Raw genomic sequence first — 20,201 nt, 5'->3', positions numbered from 1 at the left:
AATGAACAAACGGTCAACGTAAAACTTATGGCAGCCAAAGCTAAGGTAGCCCCTATACGGAAAATGTCAATCCCACGTCTCGAGTTGCAAGCCGCGGTGTTAGGGACAAGATTGGCGCAAACAATAATGCAAGAACTCCGAATAGTTCCTGCCAAAGTAATTTACTGGACGGACTCGCAAACGGTTTTAGCATGGATCCACTCTGACCACAGAAAATATAAACAATTCGTAGCTCACCGAGTGGGCGAAATATTGGATGTAACCAAAATGGACCAGTGGCGCTACGTGCCCACCGGTCAAAACCCAGCGGATGAAGGAACGAAGCAAGTAAATGGCAAAACAAAATGGTTAACCGGACCATCGTTCTTATGGAATAAAGAAGACGAATGGCCTAAATCCAAATTTAATGCGGGCACGCTGGAAGAAATTAAAGATGTGATGCTTATACATACGCATGACAGTCAGCAATTCGAGTATATAAACGAATGCTATTATTCCGATTGGAATAAATTGGTTAAGAATATAACCCTTCTTAAAAAATTTGTTGATTGGGTGAAGAACAAACAAAAATTCATACCAACCATAACCTATGATGATAGGATGGCAGCTGAGCACGCTATAATACGAAAGGCTCAATGGGAGGAGTTCACTCGTGAAATGGAAGATCTCACAAAACATAATGACTTGACGACCTCAAGTAACATTGCCGCCCTGATACCGACATTAGATGAGTACGGGGTAATGAGAGCTCGAAGCCGGCTACAAAACGCAACAGCAATACCACAGTCAGCTCGAATGCCCATAATATTACCTAACCAGCACTATATAACGCAGTTGCTGGTTAAGGAATATCACGAAAGATATCTCCATCAAGGGGATAACGTTGTGTTAGGAGCAATCCAACAAAAATATTGGATTATAAGGGCAAGGACAGTACTGAAGAAGGTTAAACGAGATTGTCAGTACTGTAAAAACAAACGTGCTACACCGGTACCGCCTCAAATGGCACCTTTGCCGCCATGTCGCACAGCTATGTATGCATATCCATTCACGCATACAGGAGTCGATTATTTCGGTCCAATCGAAGTCCAAGTAAAACGCTCCACAGAAAAAAGGTGGGGAGTAATTTTTACTTGTATGTCTACTAGAGCAATCCATGTCGAGCTAGCAGAAAGATTAGATACCGATGCCTTCCTCGTATGTCTGAAGAATTTCCAGAACCGCAGGGGAAAGGTTCAACATCTCTACAGCGACAATGGAACCAATTTCGTTGGGGCCGAAAAGGAGATGAAAGCAGACATAGACGAAATCAATAAAAAATTGGGCGGAGGAATTGCGGCGTCAATGGAAATAAACTGGACATTCAATCCTCCCGCCGCTCCGCACTTTGGAGGAGCATGGGAAAGGTTGATCCAGGGAATTAAAAGATGTCTTAAGGCTATACCAGAGTGTACCCAAACACGAAGGCCTACAATAGAGGAATTAAGATCTGCTCTTATCCAAGCAGAATTTATATTGAACTCTAGGCCATTAACTCACATATCATTAGAAAGCGAAGATGAGGAGCCTCTTACGCCGTTTCATTTCCTAATTGGAAGAGCTGGCGAATATGCGCCTCCTTATTCCATCCCTACCGGATGCTTAACGAAAAAACAGTACGAGAGAATAAATCAATATTCTCAACACTTTTGGGTACGATGGCAGAAGGAGTACCTACCAACTCTCGTAAAGCGCAATAAGTGGACAAAGAAGGTTGAGCCACTAAAAGAGGGAGACATTGTGCTTATAACGGACAAAGAAACACATCCAGGAAAATGGCTAAAGGGAAGAATAATAGAAGTAAAACGAGCAGCGGACGGACAAGTACGATCCGCTCAAGTCAAAACTATACAAGGTATATACTCCAGACCTGCCACAAAGATAGCAGTCTTGGATGTAAAGAACAAGGCCGATGATAACGCGAAACAGGAACCAAATTCGGCTCCTGCTCCCGTTAATCATCAGTCAGAGCTCCCTTCAAACGAAAACGTTGTAAGAACGGAACCTCAGTCTAAACCGCACAAATCAGAATCCAATCGTAAGTTGAACGGTAAGATTCACAAATTGATTCCACGAATTGAATCAAAGACGATCGCAAAACTCAAGTATCCAAAAATAAAGGATATATGCATCGTCAATCATCATCGTGAAGCATACGCCCATGAGGAGCTGGAACTTCCAACAACCTCACGAGCAATAAAAGGAAGAAAACCTACCGAGAAGGAATGGGTAAAAACACTTCCAAAAGACGCAATAGTAAATCCAGAAAGGATTCTGAAGGACCCTGAAGCGGAATCTCACCAGGAGAAAGCTAAAATAAGCTTTAATTCCTGGGGAGAGCGCCGTAAGATAGACGTTGACAAAGTTAAAGAGATGCGCGATCGTTGGAACGATAAGGTAAACAAAGAAAAGAACCAGACGTCGCGCGGGAACGAAGTTCCATCGAAGAAAATTCGATTCTCTTCAGGAGGGGCCCTTAAGGCATTAATGATGTTATTTTGCATAGGGACCGTGTTTGGATCGGAACCCTCAGGATTAATTGCTTATGATTGCGCTAATCCTGACATCAATATGACCAGCTATTCTCTGCTGGACGTGGATTCTTGCATACCCACTATTAAAAACCTTACTACGGTAGAAGTACCGATTCAAGTACTTCAGAGAAGCGCTAAGAGTAGCGCTATGGTATACCAATGTAAGGTAATAATTAAGCGTATAGTTAAGCATTGAGGTATACACTCTCATACTTCTGATTATGAGAGAAGATACGCTTATATAGTGAAGGAATTTACACCCGAGGAATGCAAACGAATACATTTACTCGGAACACTTCCATTGACATTTAACGTCGGACTAAACGAACTGAAACGTAATCATACCACCAGAGGAGAAACTCTGGTAGTCGGAAGTGTCTGGTCCAGTCATTGTAGTGGTGGAGTGTATAAAACTCCTGAATATACATGGCTAGATGCGTTGGTATATTTTGAGTATGAAGTAGCTTTATACAATTATATAGCCACGGTAGACCATGAAAACGACCAAATACTTTTACGACATGGTATAGTATGTCCATACTCTCACGGAAAATGTTTAGATTCCGAAGACGGGTATTCAACTTGGGAAGTAAGCTTAAGTCAGCGCTGTGAGGACACCGAGTTTGAGGTCATTTACGAAGGTAACGTGAATAAAACCACAGACGAGGATACCGATAAGTCAAGTAGACAGGCAGTTTACACAGCCATTTCGGATTCACACTTGTTCTCAATCCGTACGAAGCAAGCAACCCAAATATGTTGCTATAAAGGACATGCTACCGATCACCCCAGAATATTTATTCTGGAATCATCATCATTTAAGTCACCGTTCAGCCGCAGACCGGAAAATGTCAGGAATCATGACCTATTCACGTATTTTAACTCCAAAATAACGTTGGTAGAAAATTATATTGGAAAAAGGCTGGACGACGTGTACAGGACCGTAATGACGGAAATGTGTAAACTAGATAAAGCTTTGTTGGAAACAAAACTAACGCTAGCACGAATAAACCCAATGGAATTCGTAACTAGCATAATGCGTCGTACAGGATTTTCAGCAGTAGTGGCAGGAGAAGTTCTTCACGTATTACAGTGTAAACCTGTATACGTACAACCATTTGCATCAGAACGATGTTACCAGGAACTTCCGGTAAAATATGGAAATAACACTATGTTCTTAACTCCTGTTACAAGAACTTTGCAAATGAGGGGAACAGAAATAGAATGCACCCCACTTCTTCCGGCCAAATTTAAATTTGGGGGAAGATGGTATACCTTTGATGGGAAAATAAGAGAAGCAATACCTCCACATAAACTTGCAACGGAAATCGTCACAAAATGGCGATACACACCACTACCAAACTTGATGGAAAGTGGAATATACGACAAGGAAAGCATTCGGAAGATGCGAACCATGATTTATGATCAGGGAGATCGACGAATTGCATCTAATGTGGTGCACAAAATGTTAACGGGCCAGAATCCAAATAAACAAGGGTTTCATTTTGACGCGCTAGTGTCAGAGAAACTTATCGACAACATGGTACAAAAATATTGGGATAAACTACTGTCCATATCAACGTGGCTGGGAAATGTGACCTCGACCATGATCGGTTTATACCTGATTGGAAGAGGAATAAAATTCCTGATTGACACTATAATGCATGGTCGTATCCTTTACGACATTTATGGGTTTGGATGGCAACTCATGGCTTCGTTTTGGGATTCCATGACATCATTTTTATCTCACCGAAATACTTTGAAGAATATTAACAGGAAGAAGCATGAGGTAGCGAGCAACGAGCTGGAGGAGATTCGCGTGACGTTACTTCCCGAGAATCAACAGAAGGCACAACCGGAAATCCGAAAGTCAATTAAGCCAATGAGACCTAACGCCAACCCAAGACAGGACAGCCCATCCACGAGTCAGAGGACCGAGGAGAAAATATAAGGCGAAGGATCATCCCGATCCTCCCGAAGTTATAATCCGAAAAGACGACTAGGGGTCAAGCCGACCTTTAGAACAGAGGAAAGCAACACGGCTGAGGGCAACCCGCCTCGCCAAATATCACAAACCCTTGAGCAACATCAAAATTACGCATTAATACGGCTGAGGGCAACCCGCCTCGCCAAATATCACAACCTTGTGAGCGACGTCGAACCAACAATAATTAACGATCAACACGGCTGAGGGCAACCCGCCTCGCCAAGTATCACAAACCTTACGAGCGACATCGAACTGGACGACCATTAACTATCGACACGGCTGAGGGCAGTCGTCTCGCCAAGTATCATTCACCTGGCGAGAAGAATCAACAATCAACACGGCTGAGGGCAATCCGCCTCGCCAAATATCACAACTGAAGGCTATCCCGACCTCAACAAGTAAGCCAAAGGGCAATTCGACTTTGGCTATCAACTCACCAGAAGGAGACATATTCACGGCCAGCCCGGCCTTAGCGGCGAAGCGTCCAGAGCAAGAGGCGTCTACATATATAACAATGAATAATGAATAATAATATATCGAATACATAAAAATAATAATAATAATAATAATAATAATAATAAAATGAAATTATGACAATTATTCGATTATAATCAACAAGTGTGGAAGTAGGCTTAGTTCAATTACACATATTAAAAAAAAAAAAAAAAAAAACAAAGCAAACAAAAAAGAAAAATACATTAATAATCACGATTAATTATATGCAGGAAATGCAAACATATTTGCACATCAAAATCAATATAAAATAATAATAAAACGAGGACAAATTGATGATGTCAATGCTTAAAAGCGACCAAAAAACAAGGAAGATCCATAATAATAATATTATAAAAAAACAGAGAGGAACGAACACATATTAATGTAAAAGCACGATAAAGAAAATGAAAGATTGTAAATGGATCTAAAGAAATTATGAAATCACTAAGTTTAGGTAAAGGATTCTACGATTCTTTACGGCTGAGGGAATGTCGCGGACGCGGTAATTTCATAATTCGCAATCAAAATTAGCAATAAATACTGATCAACCTTCCGTCGGTCAGTAACCTAGGTCGACACGCCCGAAAAGGGAAAAGGAGAAAAAACAAACAAACCCGACCCAACATATGGGCAACGGTAGCAAGTGCATTGACATCAACCCGAATCTGTGGAAGCAAAGAAGGCAGAAAAAGGGTCCCATCTCAAGCATTTCCCGAGCTTGCTATTTGACACTGTATGTACGCCACCCTCGACAGAGCGACACCCGCGCGCGGTAGGAAGAAAGAATAGAACAAAAATAGATGAACGCTGGTTGCCTATCGGATGGTGTGTCAGGAATCCTGATGCACTTACACGGCCTGCACGGCTGCACCGATCAATGCGCAAGAGATAGAATAGAAGCACCCGGCGGCTAAGCGCAAGGGAAATAAATAGAAAGGTCGTAAATTGCGGCGATAATTACCCTTTGTCAGTAGGCGGAGATGCGTTCCCTTTAGGTGGCAAGTCAGCTTACCAGTAGGTAGCTGATCAATATTGAAACAATCCACCAGCCTCGTCTTGCTTAGATTCCACGGAACCGGCAGCGATAATCAAAAAAGGGCCAAAGGGACGACCGCCGGCAAGGTAATAAAATTCCCAAAAAAGACTTGGGAACAGAATGCGCAACCGTCTTGCGGTGAGGGGGTCTGATAGCGCTAGGATCGATGCACCGTAGGTTGATTATGTAGAACCGGCGTACATCTATCGGGTATAACTCGATCAGGCTCTGGGTGTGGAAAGTCATAAAAAGGCGACCGTACTTATGGAAGTCAGATAGTGCGGGAGGGAAAATATTATTTTTAAGTTAGATAATAAGAATTCTGGCTTCTCTTTTTGTCTTTAGAAGTAAGTGTGGGTAGCCAGACCCACATGCCCTATAAAAGCGGCCTGCGCCGCTGGAAATACAGAAGTTTCGAGTTGGAAACGCTCGGGTGAAGTTGTCCCTCAATCCGAAATTCACGAAAACCTCGCAACGACTTTTGATTCTATAAGGTTCTGAAGACGGAACATAGACCGCCCCCCTAAACTACGCGGTACTAGGCCCTTCCCAACCTTATTTGAAGGAAAAAGTCTAGCGCTTAAGGTCTAGATACTTCTCTTGGGTGAACCGAGAGATTTCTCTATTCCAAAGGCAAAACCTTGACTTAGACGATACAAGCCCTTTGGACGAATTACCCTTCTGAAGACGGAACATAGGCCGCCCCCCTAAACTAACGCGGTACTAGGCCCTTCCCAAGGCTAATTCGACTTAGAGCTAGATTCACAACAACCAGCCAAGTCTGTTGTTGGAAATCGCAATCTCACTGACCACTTACATCAAGGGCGTGTCACACCGAAGAGCTTCCTTCGCGGCGTAACACCGGGTTACGTAGTGTTCTCTAGGATAGACTAGGCCCGGTGTTCTTCGGGCCCCGTGCGTGACAGAAGCGGTACCGGAGGCTATTGCGGAAAGAAGAAAGAGGACGAAATACTACTATGACAGGAAAACTCGAGAATTGCCTACGCTACAAACAGGAGATCCGGTGCTAGTGCAGCTACATCCTGAAAACTCTAAAACCTGGACATCGGCAGTGGTAGATCACAAACTCAACGATCGTTCGTATGTTGTCAACGCCGGCGGTTCAAGCTACCGTCGAGATTTGGTGCATATCAAACCGCGTAAGGAACCTGAAACGTGCCCTATTCTTCAACAAGCGTCTCAACCTAAAGCTCTACTACAACTCGAAGAGTCTCGTGCTATCGTACCAGTTGTCGATTTGGCTTTGGCTAGTCCGAGGCAAAAAACACTATGTCAAGAATCACCTACTGTAGCCGATCCAAAGGATTCAGAACACCGTGGACCTTCGGAAGTTGTTCAACCTGAACCACCAGGACCACCGCTGCTAAACGTGCCGTCAACCATCAACGCAACTCCTACCATCTCTGGTGGTACCAGGCCGAAGCGTGAAAGAAAAATTCCCAGCAAGCTAAAAGATTTTGTACTTGATCAGTGATTCATTTTTAAAGAGAAAAGAGGATGTTATATTATGTACCATACCTTGATATAATAACCTTGATTCATTCAATTAGCTTTAACCTGACTGGCAACCTTGTTCATATTTGTATTTCCGCCCATGTAAGCCCTTTGCTTTTGCTCATGATTCAGTTCAATAAACGCCTCTGACCTGTTAAGACGTCTCTCGAAGTCTCTCTGACTCATATTCGAAACAATGGTAACCTACCAGGATACATCCAAGATCATCTTGTGCATGGTCAGATGGAACGAACCCGTTCCCTTATCATCCCGAGGCACACAACATCGAGCGGCAAAAGTTTGATCGTCGCTGGAGCCGCCTGCTGGAACAACCTATCGACAGATGTGAAGCAGAAGCCTACAATTACGACCTTCAAGACAGCCGTGAAACGGCTTGCGCAAAATCCAAATTAATCAGTATTTAACTATTCAACTTTCACTTTTCATTGATATATTGTTAATTTGTTTCATTTTGTTCTAACGTAGCTAAATTTGTTAATTTTTATCTATCCTAAGGGTGTGAACCATTTCGCTTGTTCGTTTAACTTTTAGTTAAAATTTGACACTTGGATAGTTATTTGCCATCGAAGAGTTAAAAAATAACCACGACGGTGGCCCATTTGAAATTTGACAGAGGAGTAGTTATTTGGAACAAAATGCAGTACGCAGCCAAATCATTGCGAACAAAAAATAACTATCGAACTATCAAGACTAACCCTGCTCGCGAGTAGGGTTATTTTCAAAATAACTATCGAAAAGTCAAATTTTAACTAAAAGTTAAACGAACAAGCGAAATGGTTCACAGCCTAAGTAATATTAAAATAAGTAAGTTTCCTTGACCTCATTTAAAGTGTATACTGGCAGGTTATCGTTTTTAATAAAATTACAAATCATTCAATCATAATATATAGAGATGGGATTCACAATAACCGTAAACACAACGTAGAGGAGACCGAAATCGATGTTCACGAACTGAACCAATTCTTCGCAGAGGGTCACGCAAATCTGCAATCAAGGCAAGTTCCCGCTCCTACTCCGTCTTCAAGCGGTAACTGTAACTCTCGGTGGAACGACACTCAGCGACGTTTTAAATTCAAGCACACAGAAGCAGCTGACGTTTCAAGAAGGCTTTATGAGATAACTTCCAACGCGATGGGATCAGATAATATCCCCATTTTGTTTATCAAAATGCTATGCCCGTTCATATTACCGCTTCTAGTAAATCTATTTAACGCCGTCATCGACACAAACAAGTTTCCCACCATTTGGAAAAAGGCAATCGTTACTCCAATCCCAAAGACTACAAATCCGATCGAGCCAAAGGATTTCAGACCCATAAGTGTGCTTCCCGCCATTTCAAAAGTGCTAGAGAAGATCCTGCTTCATCAAATAACTGAACACCTACATGCAGCAAATCCACCTCTCCTCGATAAGCACCAGTCGGGTTACAGGAAGAACCACAGCACCACGACAGCTTTAGCTAAAGTGGTTCATGACATATATAGTAATTTTGATAATAACTTCTGCACTGTCATGGTACTCGTGGATTTTTCTCTAGCCTTCAATTGTGTGAAGCACACTAAGCTACAGCAAAAACTCCACCAGGAATTCGGATTCGATGCTTCTGCTGTTCAACTAATTCAATCGTTTTTGCGAGATAGAAGCCAAACGGTTAAGCTCGGCGCAGATTCGTCTTCTGAGAGGATCCTTCCAGACGGAACTCCTCAGGGATCCTGCCTTAGCGCACTACTATTTAGCCTTTTCATAAACAGCTTGCCCGCCGCCCTCAAGTGTGAATATCACCTGTACGCCGACGACCTTCAGATTTACATATCTGGACCCATCGACGACGTAGATAGGCTGGTGAACACAATCAACGAAGACCTGAATTCAATCGAACGCTGGGCAATCGAAAACAACCTCTTCCCAAATCCCAAGAAAACCCAAGCTATAGTTTTCTGCAAGGCGGGACGAGTCACTCCCGGAATCGACATTGAATTCTGCGGAGAAGCAATTGCAGTAAGAGATAAAGTAGTTAATCTCGGACTGCTCATGGACTACAATCTTAAGTGGACGGAACAAACCAACGAGGCTACTATGAAGGCGTACAACGTTCTGCGTATTTTTCGGAGGTTTACTCCGGTGCTGTCGCACCAGGTTCGGCTGAAATTGGTGCAAGCTGTAGTGGTACCTACTTTCACCTACTGTGACGTTGTTTATTATCCTGGGCTTTCCGCCGAGCTAAGAGACAGGTTGCATAGATGTTTCAAGTCAGCGATACGATTTGTTTTCAAAATGAATCGTTTCGACACAACAGCCGCCGTCCGCAATTCTATACTCGGTCACGATCTACCTGACAACTACCGTCACCGAATATGTTGCTTTTTCCGTCAGGCTTGGGATGGAACACTACCGCAGTATATCCTGCAGCATCTTCAGCGGGGACAAATGGAACGAACTAGGACATACCTGTTACCAGCGCACTCGACGAGTAGTAAGAAGAGCCTGCTAATCTATGGAATATCGCATTGGAACGGATTACCGACAGAAATCAAGACTAAGCCAGCATTAACCTCATTCAAACAAGCACTGAAATCTTTGCATTAGACTAAAAGACAGATTATTTCAAAATCAAACATTGTCGTTAATTTCAAGTTTTCAATTTGTAGGTTCGATTAATTTTCCTTTGTAAACTTTGTTACACAATTGTGTTGTTTAACTTTCCTTAACCTGATACAAAGTTGTAAAACTGACAGGCTTACGTACGATTAATAAATTACAAATTACAAATATATATGGAAATAATGAAAAAATATTCGAAGGCACACGGTGAATGGAGCCCCCACGGTGAATGGCGCCTTGACGGTATCATTGCTTACCGCTTACCTTATGAATGTCTTGACTGCGAACTTTCGATGGAACAGTGCTTTGATGACCCTGACGTACAAAATCCGCTTCATTTTGGAACAAGCAATCGGCATCCTGAATTATGTTCCTGATTACTTTGTTGTTCATATCGATACAGTACCGGAGCTTCTGAAGGTGCTCACGATATTTAATTAACATTTGTTGGTGATTGTTAGGCAACGTATTCAAGTACGCTTCTCTGCGATTTATATGACACAAGGAGTTGGCTCTGTGAAATCAAATATTCAGCAAAGTATTACAGTACGGCAGATTTAGGGTTGATGTGTTTACCGGTAGCATTTGAAGGCCGCGATTATGTTGTTAAAGTTTGTTCTTTCCTCCTCCTCGGTATCCATGTAATCCATTCCATTGTTTGCAATAATCAATTCCTCATCCATTTCACTGTTATTATTATTTAGTTAGTTTTGTTCAGATTTTTTTTTTTTAGTTTTATCAGTGTTGAAATCCAAAGATTTCCAAAACCTATCATCCAGGGAGGCAAACAAAAACACGTTCAAAATCACGCTAATTTTGTCTTGCTCATCGACTGTGTTGGCGACGCACAGAGCGCCGCGACACATGCACGCAAAAACGGCTACGCTCAAAAATGTGTTCGGCCTGTACACGCTAAGATCAGTTTACCTTTTTTCCAAAAAGTGCACAACCGCAAATCAGGCCAAACATTTCAATAGGTCCTATCTGCATTTGAGAGGCTCTCTTTGTTCACTTTCTCTTTCAATTTGGTTCTTTAGGGGTATCCAGATTACTGCATAATCGTAATCTCCGTAAAAAAATGAGTCGAAATCCAAAATTTCATCATTTTTGGTGCCCGGGAACTATTTTTAAAATGCATTTAAAGTTTGTATGGGGATTTTTTTTTGTTCGGGGCGAACTGTCACTTTATCGATTGAACTGTCATTATATCCACGGAAATTAAAACTGTTTTGTTTATTTAACCATCATAACAAAGGAATTGGAACGCAATAAAATCACCTTATACTCAGAAAAATGAGCTCTTTCGATTAGGCTAAACAAAATGGCAATATTTGATTCACTAAACAACCCAATTACTGCAATGTAATGGTACACTTTTCAACTACTTTTGCAGTACAAATCAAAAGACGATTGTTTTGACCATCGTTCAATGCAAGGAGACAATCATAATACAAATAAACAGCTGAGATATTAACGAAAGAGAGGGAAACCAAAGAGAGCCTCTCTTCTGCAGATAGGACCTTTAGACATGTTTGGCCTGAAATATGCGTAAATCAGGCCAAACATGTCTAAAGGTCCAATCTGCAGAAGAGAGGGTCTCTCTGGTTTCCCTCTCTTTCGTTAATATCTCAGCTGTTTATTTGTATTATGATTGTCTCCTTGCATTGAACGATGGTCAAAACAATCGTCTTTCGATTTGTACTGCAAAAATAGTTGAAAAGTGTACCATTAAATTGCAATAATTGAAAGAGAAAGTGAACAAAGAGAGCCATTCAAATGCAGATAGGACCTATTGACTGTCAAACGATAAACTGCAACGATAGGCGCGCCACCATCTTTCGAATAGTGGAGGGTGTAGGTACCTTCTTCGCGGTGTTGTTTACGGTGAAGCAACACCACGAAAAAGGTACCGGTGCTCTCCAACATTCGAAAAATGGTGGCGCGTCGATCGTTCTACGGCAGCGATTTTGCGGTGGGGTGGTGACGTTTGGGGGCGAATTGAAATGTTTGGCCTGAAATGATAAATACTCAAATATAGGTAAACAGAACTTAAATATGGGTGATGTGGACACAAATATGAATAATTGTAACCCAAATATGGGTTAATATTACCTATGAACTTATCCACGATGACGTCACATGCCAACTGACAGCATGCTGTGAAACGGTAACTGCGGGCCGTGTTTACTAAAATCACTGCTCACATCTTGCATCCGGCGAGATCCGGTGAACATTCAGTGAACTTTCGGTCGCTGGATGTTCATGAATATGTCTTTTTTTGTAAACAGTGCCCGCAGCTACAGAAGAAAAGAAGAAGCAATCCTGAGGAAAAAGAAGACCATGGATAAGTCCATAAATGCGGTTGTGCACTTTTCCAAAATATGAGTTTAATTAACCCATATTTGCGCAAAGTTAACGCAAATTTGAATAAAATTTACCCAGGCGTCTGGCTGAAATTTGAATTTATTTTTAACAAGGACCATAGAAAATTATTCCTTAAAGCAAAGTTTTCTGCTGCCAAGTAGAGCGCTCAAGTAAAATTCCTACTTTTCCGTATGGACTTATCCACGGTCTTCTTCTTTTCTTCTGCAAATGGACTTATACACGGTTTTCTTTTTTCCCGAGTTGATTCTTCTTTTCTTCTGCAAATGGACTTATCCACGGTCTTCTTTTTCCTCAGGATTGCTTCTTCTTTTCTTCTGTAACTGCGGGCACTGTTTACAAAAAATGACATATTCATGAACATCCAGCGACCGAAAGTTCACTGAATGTTCACCGGATCTCGCCGGATGCAAGATGTGAGCAGTGATTTTAGTAAACACGGCCCGCAGTTACCGTTTCACAGCATGCTGTCAGTTGGCATGTGACGTCATCGTGGATAAGTTCATGCGGGCACTGTTTACATAAAAATTCATTTAATGACACAATCATGAACATCCAGTGACCGAAAGTTCACTGGATCTCGACTGGATGTTCACCGGATCTTGCCGGATGCAAGATGCGAGCAGTGATTTTTGTCAACAAGGTCCGCAGTTACCTTTCACATCTTGCCGTTAGTTGGCGTGTGACGTCACCGTGGACAAGTTCATGGACTTATCCACGGTCTTCTTTTTCCTCAGGATTGCTTTTTCTTTTCTTCTGTAACTGCGGGCACTGTTTACAAAAAATAACATATTCATGAACATCCAGCGACCGAAAGTTCACTGAATGTTCACTGGATCTCGCCGGATGCAAGATGTGAGCAGTGATTTTAGTAAACACGGCCCGCAGTTACCGTTTCACAGCATGCTGTCAGTTGGCATGTGACGTCATCGTGGATAAGTTCCACGGTCTTCTTTTTCCTCAGGATTGCTTCTTCTTTTCTTCTGTAACTGCGGGCACTGTTTACAAAAAATGACATATTCATGAACATCCAGCGACCGAAAGTTCACTGAATGTTCCCGGATCTCACCGGATGCAAGATGTGAGCAGTGATTTTAGTAAACACGGCCCGCAGTTACCGTTTCACAGCATGCTGTCAGTTGGCATGTGACGTCATCGTGGATAAGTTCATGGACTTATCCACGGTTTTCTTTTTTCCCGAGTTGATTCTTCTTCTGCAAATGCGGGCACTGTTTACATAAAATGAAACATTCATGAACATCCAGTGACCGAAAGTTCACTGGATGTTCACCGGATCTTGCCGGATGCAAGATGCGAGCAGCGATTTTTGTCAACAAGGCCATGAACTTGTCCACGGTGACGTCACACGCCAACGAACGGCAAGATGTAAAACGGTAACTGCGGGCCTTGTTGACAAAAATCGCTGCTCGCATCTTGCATCCGGCAAGATCCGGTGAACATCCAGTGAACTTTCGGTCACTGGATGTTCATGATTGTGTCATTTAATGAATTTTTATGTAAACAGTGCCCGCATTTGCAGAAGAAAAGAAGAATCAACTCGGGAAAAAAGAAAACCGTGGATAAGTCCATGGACTTATCCAAGGTCTTCTTTTTCCTCAGGATTGCTTCTTCTTTTCTTCTGTAACTGCGGGCACTGTTTACAAAAAAATGACATATTCATGAACATCCAGCGACCGAAAGTTCACTGAATGTTCACCGGATCTCGCCGGATGCAAGATGTGAGCAGTGATTTTAGTAAACACGGCCCGCAGTTACCGTTTCACAGCATGCTGTCAGTTGGCATGTGACGTCATCGTGGATAAGTTCATGGCCGCCTCCGCAGATCTCTATGGACTTTTCCACGGTCTTCTTTTTCCTCTGGATTGCTTCTTCTTTTCATCTGTAACTGCGGGCACTGTTTACAAAAAATGACATATTCATGAACATCCAGCGACCGAAAGTTCACTGGATGTTCACCGGATCTCGCCGGATGCAAGATGTGAGCAGTGATTTTAGTAAACACGGCCCGCAGTTACCGCTTCACAGCATGCTGTTAGTTGACGTGTGACGTCATCGTGGATAAGTTCATGAACTTATCCACGATGACGTCACACGTCAACTAACAGCATGCTGTGAAGCGGTAACTGCGGGCCGTGTTTACTAAAATCACTGCTCACATCTTGCATCCAGCGAGATCCGGTGAACATCCAGTGAACTTCCGGTCGCTGGATGTTCATGAATATGTCATTTTTTGTAAACAGTGCCCGCAGTTACAGATGAAGAGAATAAGCAATCCAGAGGAAAAAGAAGACCGTGGAAAAGTCCATAATGAACTTATCCACGATGACGTCACATGCCAACTGACAGCATGCTGTGAAACGGTAACTGCGGTCCGTGTTTACTAAAATCACTGCTCACATCTTGCATCCGGCGAGATCCGGTGAATATCCAGTGAACTTTTAGTCGCTGGATGTTCATGAATATGTCATTTTTTGTAAACAGTGCCCGCAGTTACAGAAGAAAAGAAAAAGCAATCCTGAGGAAAAAGAAGACCGTGGATAAGTCCATGTAGGATTACTAGTCTCAACCAATGAGAGTATATTACAGGAGGGGAAGAAGAAGAGATGTCTATGTATTAGTAAGGAAAGAAAAATGTAAACACAAATGAACTTGTCCACGGTGACGTCACACGCCAACGAACGGCAAGATGTGAAACGGTAACTGCGGGCCTTGTTGACAAATATCACTGCTCGCATCTTGCATCCGGCAAGATCCGGTGAACTTTCGGTCACTGGATGTTCATGATTTTGTCATTAAATGAATTTTTATGTAAACAGTGCCCGCATGAACTTGTCCACGGTGACGTCACACGCCAACTAACGGCAAGATGTGAAAGCGTAACGAGCCATTTTACGAAGTGACAACAATGTTGATGATGATGTTGGTTTTTACGGGTTATTGGACACTACCTCCTGTCAAAATTCATTCATAAAATCGGCTCGTAAAATGGACTACTGCGGGCTTTGTTGACAAAAATCACTGCTCGCATCTTGCATCCGGCAAGATCCGGTGAACATCCAGTGAACTTTCGGTCACTGGATGTTCATGATAGACGAGTGCACCGATGAACTGAATTCATCGCGGTCCGAGAATTTTGACACTAGAGCGGGGTCGCTTCCAATCAGAAGTGAAAGATTTCCAATCAGAATTGAACAATTCTGATTGGGAACGACCCCGCTATAGTGTCAAAATTCTCGGACCGCGATGAATTCAGTTCATCGGTGCACTCGTCTATGGACTTATCCACGGTCTTCTTTTTCCTCAGGATTGCTTTTTCTTTTCTTCTGTAACTGCGGGCACTGTTTACAAAAAATGACATTCATGAACATCAAGCGACCGAAAGTTCACTGAATGTTCACCGGATCTCGCCGGATGCAAGATGTGAGCAGTGATTTTAGTAAACACGGCCCGCAGTTACCGTTTCACAGCATGCTGTCAGTTGGCATGTGACGTCATCGTGGATAAGTTCATTGTGTCATTATATGAATTTTTATGTAAACAGTGCCCGCATTTGCAGAAGAAAAGAAGAATCAACTCGGGAAAAAAGAAAACCGTGGTCCATAGTGACGGGAAAAAAGAAAACCGTAGGTCCATAGTGACGTCAATATTTTGTCGCGCGTTCTTATAGACTTATCCACGGTCTTCTTTTTCCTCAGGATTGCTTTTTCTTTTCTACTGTAACTGCGGGCACTGTATACAAAAAATGACATACAGTAGACGTTCGATAACTGCAACATGTTTACGTTTCACTTAGCGAACGAAAATCCGATAACTGCAACGCCTGACAGTGTCAACAAGCCATCAATTGACGTAAAATGAACGAAAAATTCATTCGACTGTTCATTAGGGCTAACATGGCGCACCATTTTGACGTTTGGCGGTGCGATAACTGCAAATTTGTTGCACTTACCGGACTTGCAGTTAAAAAGCATTGCAGTTAAACCGTTTGCACCGACCGAACGTCTACTGTATTCATGAACATCCAGAGACCGAAAGTTCACTGAATGTTCACCGGATGCAAGATGTGAGCTGTGATTTTAGTAAACACGGCCCGCAGTTACCGTTTCACAGCATGCTGTCAGTTGGCATGAGACGTCATCGTGGATAAGTTCTTGGGGACTTATCCACGGTCTTCTTTTACCTCAGGATTGCTTTTTCTTTTCTTCTGTAAGGGCCGATTCAAATATGACGTCCATCATTTTTCGGGAATTTTAGACCCCCCCCTCCCCCATCTGTCACGCTATTTTGTATACCTTATACATGGAGTGTCACAATTTCTCAGACCCCCCCTCCCCCCTAAATGATGGACGTCATATTTGAATGACCCCTAACTGCGGGCACTGTTTACAAAAAATGACATATTCATGAACATCCAGCGACTAAAAGTTCACTGGATGGACTTTTCCACGGTCTTCTTTTTCCTCTGGATTGCTTCTTCTTTTCATCTGTAACTGCGGGCACTGTTTACAAAAAATGACATATTCATGAACATCAAGCGACCGAAAGTTCACTGAATGTTCACCGGATCTCGCCGGATGCAAGATGTGAGCAGTGATTTTAGTAAACACGGCCCGCAGTTACCGTTTCACAGCATGCTGTCAGTTGGCATGTGACGTCATCGTGGATAAGTTCATATTCACCGGATCTCGCCGGATGCAAGATGTGAGCAGTGATTTTAGTAAACACGGACCGCAGTTACCGTTTCACAGCATGTTGTCAGTTGGCGTGTGACGTCATCGTGGATAAGTTCATGAACTTATCCACGATGACGTCACACGCCAACTAACAGCATGCTGTGAAGCGGTAACTGCGGGCCGTGTTTACTAAAATCACTGCTCACATCTTGCATCCGGCGAGATCCGGTGAACATCCAGTGAACTTTCGGTCGCTGGATGTTCATGAATATGTCATTTTTTGTAAACAGTGCCCGCAGTTACAGATGAAAAGAAGAAGCAATCCAGAGGAAAAAGAAGACCGTGGAAAAGTCCATGAACTTATCCACGATGACGTCACATGCCAACTGACAGCATGCTGTGAAACGGTAACTGCGGGCCGTGTTTACTAAAATCACTGCTCACATCTTGCATCCGGCGAGATCCGGTGAACATTCAGTGAACTTTCGATCGCTTGATGTTCATGAATGTCATTTTTTGTAAACAGTGCCCGCAGTTACAGAAGAAAAGAAAAAGCAATCCTGAGGAAAAAGAAGACCGTGGATAAGTCCATGAACTTATCCACGATGACGTCACATGCCAACTGACAGCATGCTGTGAAACGGTAACTGCGGGCCGTGTTTACTAAAATCACTGCTCACATCTTGCATCCGGCGAGATCCGGTGAACATTCAGTGAACTTTCGGTCGCTGGATGTTCATGAATATGTCTTTTTTTGTAAACAGTGCCCGCAGTTACAGAAGAAAAGAAGAAGCAATCCTGAGGAAAAAGAAGACCATGGATAAGTCCATAGGATTTGTTTTCATCGGGAAACCTTTCCTGATGACAACAAATCCTATAGGGCACTGCATTGTTTTGATTTTGTATGGGATTTTGACGTTTCTTGGCCTTGTTTATACAATTTCTGTAAGAGTGAAAGAGTAGGAGATAATTTCATGCAGTGCCCTATAGACGAGTGCACCGATGAACTGAATTCATCGCGGCCCGAGAATTTTGACACTAGAGCGGGGTCGCTTCCAATCAGAAGTGAAAGATTTCCAATCAGAATTGAACAATTCTGATTGGGAACGACCCCGCTGTAGTGTCAAAATTCTCGGACCGCGATGAATTCAGTTCATCGGTGCACTCGTCTATTCCGCCTACATGTTTGAAAGAGAAAGGTGAATAAACGTCAGCAAGCTCTATGAACTTATCCACGATGACGTCACATGCCAACTGACAGCATGCTGTGAACCGGTAACTGCGGGCCGTGTTTATTAAAATCACTGCTCACATCTTGCATCCGGTGAACATTCAGTGAACTTTCGGTCGCTGGATGTTCATGAATACATATGTCATTTTTTGTAAACAGTGCCCGCAGTTACAGAAGAAAAGAAGAAGCAATCCTGAGGAAAAAGAAGACCGTGGATAAGTCCATGAACTTATCCACGATGACGTCACATGCCAACTGACAGCATGCTGTGAAACGGTAACTGCGGGCCGTGTTTACTAAAATCACTGCTCACATCTTGCATCCGGCGAGATCCGGTGAACATTCAGTGAACTTTCGGTCGCTTGATGTTCATGAATATGTCATTTTTTGTAAACAGTGCCCGCAGTTACAGAAGAAAAGAAAAAGCAATCCTGAGGAAAAAGAAGACCGTGGATAAGTCCATTTATCTTCTTCCCCACCTCTAGGGTAATTGATCCGATCATGGAGGAGTTAAGCGCTGGGTTCATGTTTAAACCACAATTGTATCGCCCCAAGCAAACTTTTTACATGGATTGAATTGAAAATAATAAAATCCATCCTTAATCTACGGGAAAATAACGAAATATTGCCACTTTGATGTTGTTATGAGCATTTTATTCGTTTTTATCTGAAAGATCTTTGTGTTCCTAATGTTGCGGTATGTGTTCCTAATGTTGCGGTATTTTGTTCCTATTGTTGCGGTATCCCATTGAAATCATATGGGATACCGCAACATTAGGAACACTACCGCAGCAATAGGAACACAGCAGCAAACACATTTATGAAAATATTTTTTTAAAATAGGTTTTTGGGCAAATCTTAAGCAAACAAATGGTGCAATCTCATAATTTAAGCACCATACATCTATTAAAAATACCTTTTGGTAACATTTCAGTCGAAAAAGTGCTCAATTGCCATTACCGCAACAATAGGTACTACCGCAACGATGGGAACAATTACCCTACACGGAAAAAACAAACTACCTAAAAAATACGTTAAAAGAACGCAAAAATAAGTAAACCGCTTGAACTTTTTACCCAGCAGTGGGTTGTTTCCTCGCTCTCCCCATCGCAATGTTGTCAAAAACAAAGCGAGAAGCAGCTACCTAGCCGATAATGTCCGTGCGAGAAGCCAAATTTGGGTTGTTTGCCGTTTACGTAAAAGTGGGTTTATTTCAACCCACTAGGGTACTTTCGAAAGTCAACGATAGGTAAAAAGAACTATGCGATGGGTTGCAATTTTCTGCCGGGATCAAAAGGAAACTACCCACTCAGAGCTTTAACGTGGCTTAGCCAAATTTGGGTTCTCGCACGGAAGAGCCGATATGAGTGAAAAGAACCTATATTTGGGTTGATTTCTGGTTCCGTGTATGGACTTATCCACGGTCTTCTTTTCTCTCTGGATTGCTTCTTCTTTTCTTCTCTAACTGCGGGCAATGTTTACAAAAAATGACATATTCATGAACATCCAGCGACTGAAAGTTCACTGGATGCTCACCGGATCTCGCCGGATGCAAGATGTGAGCAGTGATTTTAGTAAACACGGCCCGCAGTTACCGTTTCACAGCATGCTGTCAGTTGGCGTGTGACGTCATCGTGGACAAGTTCATTGAGTCTCAACAGTCATT

General features: G+C 42.6%; 1 protein-coding gene and 1 long non-coding RNA gene across 2 annotated transcripts in view; both read right to left on the bottom strand.

The window, feature by feature from the left end:
• LOC109416703 (carnosine N-methyltransferase) overlaps positions 1-11,063 on the bottom strand; it is a 50,773-nt gene extending 39,710 nt beyond the window's left edge. The window contains exons 1-2 of the mRNA XM_019690764.3: positions 10,805-11,063; positions 10,493-10,742 (exon numbers count right to left, since the gene is read on the bottom strand). Of these exons, the coding sequence (XP_019546309.2) occupies positions 10,493-10,742; positions 10,805-10,911 (357 nt within the window). The 5' untranslated portion in view covers positions 10,912-11,063. The remainder of the gene's footprint in view (positions 1-10,492; positions 10,743-10,804) is intronic.
• LOC134291294 (uncharacterized) overlaps positions 1-20,201 on the bottom strand; it is a 229,880-nt gene that overhangs the window by 92,883 nt on the left and 116,796 nt on the right. The window lies entirely within an intron of this gene.

Source organism: Aedes albopictus, chromosome 3 (genome assembly GCF_035046485.1).
Source record: "Aedes albopictus strain Foshan chromosome 3, AalbF5, whole genome shotgun sequence".
Taxonomy (NCBI): domain Eukaryota; kingdom Metazoa; phylum Arthropoda; class Insecta; order Diptera; family Culicidae; genus Aedes; species Aedes albopictus.
Note: the sequence above shows the minus strand (reverse complement) of the source record. Positions and strands in the feature narration are given on the sequence as shown.